A 9,163-nucleotide genomic window follows, 5' to 3' on the forward strand; every position below is an offset into this window, starting at 1 on the left:
TATTACACTCAACAATTTATCCTAGCTATATACTGCCCTTATGACCTTAACAAATATACAGGTGTAATTCTTAAGAAAGTAAAGAGGATGAAATAGCTAAAATACAAAGCCATGATTTAGAAAGTAAATTAAATGAAACGCAAAGAAAAAGACAAGTAAAAAAGAGATGACAATCTATAATTACAAAGAAAAAGTCAGAATTTAATAAAGTGTACTAGGAAGTGGGAAAAGGAGGTAATAATAAAGTTAACATAATCAGGGGAATGAATCCCCCAATTGTCCTCATTATTAGATTTCCAATTGTTTCGACAAATATCATATAGAGAAGCTAGGGTTTATGACGAGGAGAATTGTGTACAATTATACTGTTATGGGCGAAAATTGAAGAATTGATCAGAATCATCAATGCAAGCAGTGAGAGACAGTGATTGTCCTCAGTTTCGGTTTTGCACGATCCCGATGAATGAAGTATGAACAGATGCATGAATTGAATTGACCAGACATTGCAGCGTAGCTCGTTGAGTTGTTCAGTCCCTTTCAATAATGCAAATTTTTTGTCCTACAATATTAAATCTTAATTTCTCCTTGTCCCCCTCCTTTAATTAAACAGCAATAATTCTGTGTGCGTGCTTTGACAAATTACACTTAGATTCATTAAATGTTGTTCAAAATTACGCACAGTCTAAATAATTTTATTGAAGTAAATAAAACTATCTCCGTTCAAAGAAGTTTAATTTTACAGAACAGTAGCATATGTTCTTAAACAAAATCTGTCTCATCAGCTAAACATAATTACTTGTAAAGCAACTAAGTGCTATATGATGGTAAGCCAATATATCAGTAAAATTTTTAAGGTTTTAATACGCTGGTTTATTTTTCACTGAATTTACTAAAAAAATGGCTGGGATAATTTGGGACAGAAGAGGTATGAAATTGAGAATTTTTGTTTATGATAAGAAGTACATACTTAAAATAGAAGTAAGATGGATGAGAATCATGAAGTATGTGTATATATATAGCTAGGTAGATATATATAAAAAGATAAAGATAGATATATATAGTATGTATATAGGTATGGTGGGTGTGTTCCCCATAGAATTAATTTTACATGGCAGATAGAGGCACAACACAACACAACTGGATCTTCAAACTTCTCACACTTTCTGTTGTTGCAGCTGGACTTGCACTTGATGATTATTAGTGGCTTCCACAGGAGTAGGAGGGTTGTTGTCTGGTTGCTGCTTCTTCTGATCTCCAATCTCAATATCAATGGGGGCCTGAGGGGTGGTAGCTTCAACTTCTCCGTTATGTTGAGGCAGCTTCTCATTATCCTTGCTCACGGGCTTGTTCTTCCTGTATATACAATACAGCACCATCTGTATTGTCCCGAATGTCACTCCCACTATGTTCGGAAGCTGTATTATTAACATGCATGGGAAGCTAACATTAGAAACACAAGACAGAAGCAACTATATATGTGTATATAGGTTAGCACTTATTAGCACTAGTACTTACTGTAACATAGATATCCTTGAGAAGAATGCCATATGCCATCCACATTATTGCGCTTATTGTGAGAAGCAGTGAAAGATTGAAGGGCATGAACTCCACACTCTTTGTGCGAATTACCACTCTCTACATGAAAATGCATATATCACATCATTATTCAATTAATAATATTATATTAATCAAATACATATAGTAGAAATGAATTAACTCACAATGATGCTTAAAGGTGCTGCAAAGACACTGGTGGAAAGGACGACGCAGATCCATCCAAGAAGCTCTAGACGAGCTGTTCTTTCTTTTGCTAGAACGTGTGTGAGAAGGACAACCAAGAATATTCCCCCCAAGTTGAACATGAATATCAGCTTCAACGTGAAGATCTACATAACATAACATAACATAGTATAATAATAGTGATTTATTAAATGAATTAATTAATACATGCATGAGCAGTATAATAATTAAGCGTACCCTAGCTTTCTTGGGGCAATAGGTGAGATAGATGGCAAGGTAAATTGTCTCTATAAAACAACCGAATGAGTTGATGGTGATGATAAGTATTTCGCCCTTCTTTATGTAAGCATAAAATATCCAAAGCATTGCACTGAACAGTGCTGCCACATACGGAATCGACTGGAACCCTTCCGTTGTTTTCTTCTTACAAACTCGATAGAATGTGGATCTGCATTCATTCCATATGTACTATTAGTTAGTATTGGCTACTGCCCCTGCGTTCACATTAATTCAAGTTATATATGTATGAATGTATACTTACAAAGGTGCCAGAAAGCAAATGAAGGAGCAAATGTTACCTGTACATAAACATAACATAGAAAATCAGTGAACTGCTTGGAAGGAGAATGAAAAAGAATATATATTAAGAGAGTAATCAATTAATTGTGCATGTATGTGTGTGTACCTATAACACCAACGATAAAAATTTCAGTAGCGACTTGAGGCATGGTTTCGATGGAAAGAAGAGCTAGAGAAGAATTTAAGGGAAGCTAAGTGTAGCTCTAGCTTGCTTAATTAATGAATAATGTGTATGTGTGTGTACCCTGCCACGGAAGAAAACAGGTATTAGAGATCCCTTATATATAGGGGAGGAGGAGGAGGGGGCTATTTGCATGAGTGAATTGCATTGATTCGAGGGCAAACAATCAAAGCCATGAGCACACCCGTTTCCGAATGCCAACTCAATTCATTATTGTGGCGAGTTGGTGTGATGTAGTTCTACAATTAATACTTTGGGCCACCACTTCCGATCCCTTGTTTACGTGTTACATCTCCAACCAATTTCAGACGTTACGTTTCCTCACGTGACCCCTCTCCATTATTCCTCCCTCTCACGTCCCTAGTTGGCCCTCCTATTTCACAAATTCTATGCCTCACAAATTAATTGAAAGAATGCTATGGAGCGATGCAATTTTATTGTTTTTTGTTATTAGTTAATTATTAATATTTGAAATATATAATAAAATGTTTTGTTAGATTATTAAATTAACAGAATTAAATTAAATGAATTGAATTAATAACTAAATGATAATAAAAAATAATAAATTTTAATATCTTTTAACATTTCTTAATTGATTATTCGCGGTAAATTTAAATGAATCCAATAGTTATGGTTTACTCTTAAAAAAATTATAAACCAACTTCTTAAGTTAATAATTAGTCAACATTTAATCTTTACTCTTTTGTATTTTTGCTTATTATTATTTAAGAAAATTTAGAAAGTCAACATTTTTTAAAATCAGCCAACGATTGTATTCGTACGATGTTTTCTGCCTCTTCAATATCTCTTCCTTTTCTTTTACTTCTACCTTCAAACCTCTTCTTTCCCTTCCTCTCTCTCCCGCCACCGTTATCTTTTCCTCTCCTTTTCTCGATCTATCAGTTTATTTTAGATGTTTTAAGGCAAACATTTTTGAATGTTTTTTAATATGATTTTATTTTTAAAACAATTAGATTTTTCTTTAAATGTTTTTGAGAAATTTTTAATGTATATTAGGTTTAGAATTTTTAAATTTTGAATGCTAACTTAAATAAACGAATTTGATAAGTTTTTATTCCACTTTTCAGTATTATTTTCAGTAAGATTTTGCATATATATATATATATGTGTGTGTGTGTGTGTGATTTAAGATGTTTATTTAGATATTATTATGAACTAAAACTAATTTTTTTAAAAAATTAATTGATATTTACGGATAGGTAATTTGTTCCCTAGTTGGATCTCTAGATATTTCGATAGCTTGAATCATGGGTAATATGATATGAATTGTTAGCCGCACCCTTCTCCTTAAAATTATTAGTGTGTGTTGGTATGAAAATGAAAATATCGGCGCCAGAAGGGCATGGGCTGAGTCACCTCCACTAAGGACACAGGTCACCGATTCATCAAAATTTCATGACTTTGAGATTAAAGCGGGACACGTGTTACCAAATGACATCATCACACATTCACACCCATGCACATGCACACTGCTAATACTATGAAGAGATCATCAGAGTGTTGAATTAGGGAGGAATAATCCTAATTACTTCACTATATTATGAGCATGTATATCTTCGGGTGAGTAGTGTAGGAGAAATTTCATGAGCTGTAACAGTTATTGCGCTCAATCTCTCATGATTAATGCAACGAACTTTTGACCATCACACGTGAAGGGTAGAAGAATTCCAAGTCCCATCTCGTCTCGTGATTGATTATCATTAAGCCAAGTGGCACCGCTACTCTATTACATCTGGATCACTTTTTCAATCAACATTCATCTAAACTCTACTTGACAAAACGGAACAATAGCTATACTAGGTATCATACTTAAAAGGAGGACTTTAATTTGCACTATCTTTTTATTTTTATTTTTTTTATAGTATAAAAGATATTTTTTATTTTTTTTTCAATTTTTATCAATCATTCTAGAATGAGTGTGTGGTGCACTGTTAATCCAACAAATAGCAAAAATGGTTTTCTTAAATCATCATTCTAGTATTAGGCCTCTCATAATAATAATAATAATAATAATAATAATAATAATTAGGAAAAGAAAATTTGTGATTTTCTATCGTTGTCCGTCTAATAGTTGAAAACTTGCAACAACATAGGAATCTTGGACCGAGCCAAACAATGATTAGTTCTCCTAATAAAAAGAAAGTAATCAAATTTTTAAATTTAAAAAGAACTATTTCGACAAACAAATACTTTGAATTACTATATTTATGAATTGGATATATTTTAGATCAACAATGCTAGGAAATTAAGAGGGTATCAGCCAAAAATCAGTCAAATATTTCTGGATGAATCTAAAATTTCTACGTGAATGATGTTTATGTTAGGTATTAGGATGTTTCTTCTACTAAATATCAAAATATTTCTTTTTCATACTAAATAGATGTTCTTTTATATATTTTATAAATTTTTTTATATACTAAGAATCGAGATTGTTGGAAGTTCCGTGATTCCCGTCCCTATTTCTCCAACGTATCATTCAAAATTTTAATTTGAGGTGAGAAGCAATTAATATCAAATATTATAAATTAAAAATAAATAAAATTAATTAAATATAATTATAAATTAGTTAAGTTGTTTACCTTTTTGTTAATCACCTCTTGGTTCCATATACTTTTCTATTTCAGATATAGTATTCATCGACACTCATTTGATATATTTATTTATTGTCTCTAATTATATATTAATTAATAAAAAATAAAAAAAATTAATAGACACATCTAATAAATACTATGTGTCTAACTTTATTAATAAATGTATTCTTAAAATAAAATTATAAATAATATATATTATTTTTTATTAAAATAAAAAATATTTTAAATATTTTATATAATTAAAATAAGACATTAAAAATAATTAAAAATTAATTTAAATTTTAATACCAATAAAATATTAAAATATTATTACGATTTATCTAAAAAAATACTTTATATTTTATATATATACTTGTCCCGTATCTTATAAGATTTTAAAATTTATGTATCAACGTGTCCTATATCATATCTAGCCTCGTGTCAACCACTCTTCTACGTTAATCCAACTGAATATATAAATTATGTCACAATTTTAGCTTTCATTATTTTTATTTGTTCTTATGTTATCTTTATTTGTTCTAATCTTTCATAAGCATATATATATATATATATATATATATATATAGTTTTACTTTTATAATTTTTCAAATAAAAAAATACAAAGTATAACATTCTTTATTTTTTTTTTCTTTTCTCATTCTTTCGTAGTTTTATTATGATATCAAAGCCATGGTATCCTCTTTAAAGAGGATAGCTTATTTTCGTTCTGGTGAGAGCATCGTGTTTCACTACAAAAAATTCGTCGGGTACCGTCAGATTTACTGACAGATTTTTTAGTCTGCCGCTAATTACCATCAGAAAATTTTTGTTGGTAATTTTTACCGTCGAATTTTCTCTCGGTAAATCCGATGGTAATATATTATTAATTAATAATTAAATTAATAATTACCGACGGATTTATCTGACGATAAACTTATTTTTTAAATTTTTTAAAAAATTTGTTAATCCTCATGTATTAATTAAAATACACTCATCATCTAAGAACATAACTTCTAGTGAAATATAAGACGATAACAAGATAAATAACAACAATCTTAGATTTTTAGTTATCCCATATATGCAAAAAAGCGCAAATACTAATAGATAACAATAATTAGCAGTGTATATTTCAACATATATTTCTTTAGTCTCAACAAAGTAGAAATACACTTAATTTTCATGAATGAGAAATCAGTAGTTACCTAATGAACACCCTTATCAATAAGGTCCTTATCTTGAAGTCAGTATTCATACAAAACCCAATCAGTTCAATCTCTCTTAGGTGCATTATCCTTGTGAAACACTAGAGTCTTTATCATACCCACAACAAGCTTCTTATTCTCGACGGATCTATACAAAAAAATGACCACATAAAGGTAATTGAATCAGTCGCAGACGGTAATTGATTATACCAAATACTTTATACATAAAGGTTTCATGTATAATTAAATAAGAATGTAATCTAATCATTGAATGGAACCTATATTAAAATTTGAAGTATAAAAAAGATAGAACAATTTCTCCAAAGCAGAAATCTAATTCACTTCTGTAAGGTTCCATATCTGTTGGGGAGGGGAACGAAGCATGCCTTATAAGAGTGTGGATACCTCTCCCTAGCATGACGCATTTTGACGAGTGAGTGTGGGGGCTTTGGGTATCATCCCTATCGTCAAAGACAAAACCGTGAGGCCTTGTGTGCCAAAGCGGACAATATCATGTTAGCGGGTGGTCTGGGCTGTTACAAATGGTATCAGAATCGGAGCCCGGATCGATGTGCCAGCGAGGGCGCTGGGCTCCCTTAGGGAGGTGGATTGTAAGGTCCCACATCGGTTGGGGAGGGGAACGAAGCATGCCTTATAAGGGTGTGGATACCTCTCCCTAGCATGACGTGTTTTGACGAGTAAGTGTGGGGGGCTTCGGTTATCATCCCTATCGTCAAAGGCAAAACCGTGAGGCCTTGTGTGCCAAAGCGGACAATATCGTCCTAGCGGGTGGTATGGGCTGTTACAACTTCCAATTACTTTTCTTTAGAAATAATTGAAAAAAACATGTAAAACAAGAGATCGTAGCATCTATATCGGCTTACCTTTTATTCAAATTAGATTGTAATGCGAGAAAGATTTTAATTTCACTCGAAAATTGAAAGTACAATAAGATGACTATTTAAAGTTTCATACATGTCCATGAAAGACACAGCATAAAGTTGTACCATTAATATGAAATCTCAGTGTAATTTCACACAGCAGAACCAGAAACAATTGTCAAGCAAACTTAGTAAATTATTCAAAATCAAATTGTACAAACCTACCACAATACAACATGCAGCCGAAACAAAAAAAAAAGCATAAAAGCATATTTTGACTAGAACTTCATACAATTTAATTATTTTTACAATATTTACTTATACAAATTAGATAGAATTCTCTAAGATCACTCACCACTTGAGTGCCAGCAACCATATTTTCCCAGAAACCAATACGGCCATCGCAGAAGAATAAAGAAAACTTAAATAGTAAAAGCTTCAGAATCGCGCAACAACTTCCCTTAAATCAAATAATCCAACAAAAAAATAGAATCATAAAAAATCATGAATTAAAAAGAAAACCTAAATCAAAACAGAATAAAAAAACCCTAAATCGAAACAAAATTAAGAAATCTTGAATCGGATACCGTCTGGTACATGCTGCTGCTGTGCACGGAAGATGACAGGGGCTGTTGGTGCGTGGAAGACGACAGCAGCTGTTGGTGCGTGGCACCGTAGAGGAAGACAAAGAGAGAAGCGCATCGAGGATGGGGAGGGAAAGGAAAGGGTCGCGCCACCGCAGGATGCGAATCAGGGTACTGTGGGATAGCGTCAACGGCGGAGAAGAAGGAGGAGCTTCGTCGTTGTCAGAGGCTAAGAAAGTGAGAGGAGATTTGCTATTGGCAGAGTGAGAGTGAGGTGTTTCGGCATTGTGAAGAGTGAGATTGAAGAGGAGATCCTTTGGAGGCTGTTAGTGGCATCGGCACTGGCAGAGGGGGATGCTAAAGGCGTGGTTTGGAGGAGAGAGATGCAGAGAGAGAGAGAGAGAGAGAGAGTGGCTCTTTCAAAATGAGGGGAGAGGGGCTGCGATTCTAATTTAGGACAAAATTAACGTCGGATTTACCAGCGGATAAATCTGATGATAATGTATTACGCGTGACCAAAACATAGCGTTCCATTAACTGAGCTAAATCCGCCAGTAATTCCGACAGTAATGATTGCGCCAATTTTTCTTTTCCTCCAATTATTACCGTCGGATTTAGCATCAGAAAACTGAATTCGACGGTAACTTTTTTACTCGACGAATTTATTACTAAATCTGCTGGTAAATCCATTGATAAACCCAACGTTAATGTCTGACAATAAATCCAACGATATTAAACATTTTTCTTGTAGTGTTTTTCTTTATGAGTACTCTTCTTCTCTATGCATTTTCTCCTTCTCTTTTGCCTCTGCATTGATATTCTCTCACGTCACCGATTAGCCCATCCTTCCTTCTTGTCTTTCTGAGTCTAATAAGCCTAACACCGCCACACGCGCTCTCATGTGCCACCTAAAGTGCTACCACCGTTTGCCCTCAACATCATCTTTATTGTTAAAATTGCAATGTCATGTTTCCTTTTTCAGCCCTATTTCTGACGTCCTTCAACCTACCGCCGCCCACCATGCGCCATCGTGGCCTCCCTGTTGTCCCCTTTCCTCTTTCTCTTCTTCTTCTCCCTCTCTTTCTTTTTCTCTGTTTCTGCCGCTGGTAGCCCTAGCTATGCTACACCTTTCTCTTCCTTTATTTTCCTCTAAAGATCGCTGTGTAAAACCCGAGAAATTAGTAAATGATTAGTCAATAAATTAATTATTAATCAAATAAATTAGAAAATAGAATTTTATGATTTAGTGAGGTAGAACTAATTAAAATAAGAATTTTGACGCTAATTTTAAAGAATTTGGCCCAAGGCCCAACCCAAACTTAATAAAATGAAAGAGCTTCAGCTCTCTCTTTCCCACACACACACACTGGAAACTTAGAGGGAGAAGAGAGGAAGAGCATGCAAA

General features: G+C 33.3%; 1 protein-coding gene across 1 annotated transcript; it reads right to left on the minus strand.

Moving 5' to 3' along the window:
* Nucleotides 1-926: 926 nt before the first annotated feature.
* Nucleotides 927-2,583, minus strand: LOC148572239 (bidirectional sugar transporter N3-like). The gene is made up of 6 exons (XM_088509407.1): nucleotides 2,426-2,583; nucleotides 2,282-2,318; nucleotides 1,978-2,188; nucleotides 1,722-1,886; nucleotides 1,516-1,635; nucleotides 927-1,415 (listed from the first exon to the last, which is right to left on the minus strand). Exons 1-6 carry the CDS (start codon nucleotides 2,466-2,468, stop codon nucleotides 1,155-1,157), a joined length of 837 nt encoding a protein of 278 aa, XP_088365533.1. The 5' UTR covers nucleotides 2,469-2,583; the 3' UTR covers nucleotides 927-1,154.
* Nucleotides 2,584-9,163: the final 6,580 nt, after the last annotated feature.

Source organism: Arachis ipaensis, chromosome B3, assembly GCF_059453495.1.
Source record: "Arachis ipaensis isolate K30076 ecotype BB chromosome B3, ASM5945349v1, whole genome shotgun sequence".
NCBI classification, from domain to species: domain Eukaryota; kingdom Viridiplantae; phylum Streptophyta; class Magnoliopsida; order Fabales; family Fabaceae; genus Arachis; species Arachis ipaensis.

What these genes read in the sequence shown, in the direction of transcription:
- LOC148572239 (XM_088509407.1), bottom strand. Translation starts at nt 2,468, where the DNA reads ATGCCTCAAGTCGCTACTGAAATTTTTATCGTTGGTGTTATAG. An exon ending in TTTTATCGTTGGTGTTATAG is followed by an intron (nt 2,319 to 2,425) that starts GTACACACACAT and finishes GTTTATGTACAG; the next exon opens with GTAACATTTGCTCCTTCATT. An exon ending in CAGCACCTTTAAGCATCATT is followed by an intron (nt 1,636 to 1,721) that starts GTGAGTTAATTC and finishes ATTTTCATGTAG; the next exon opens with AGAGTGGTAATTCGCACAAA.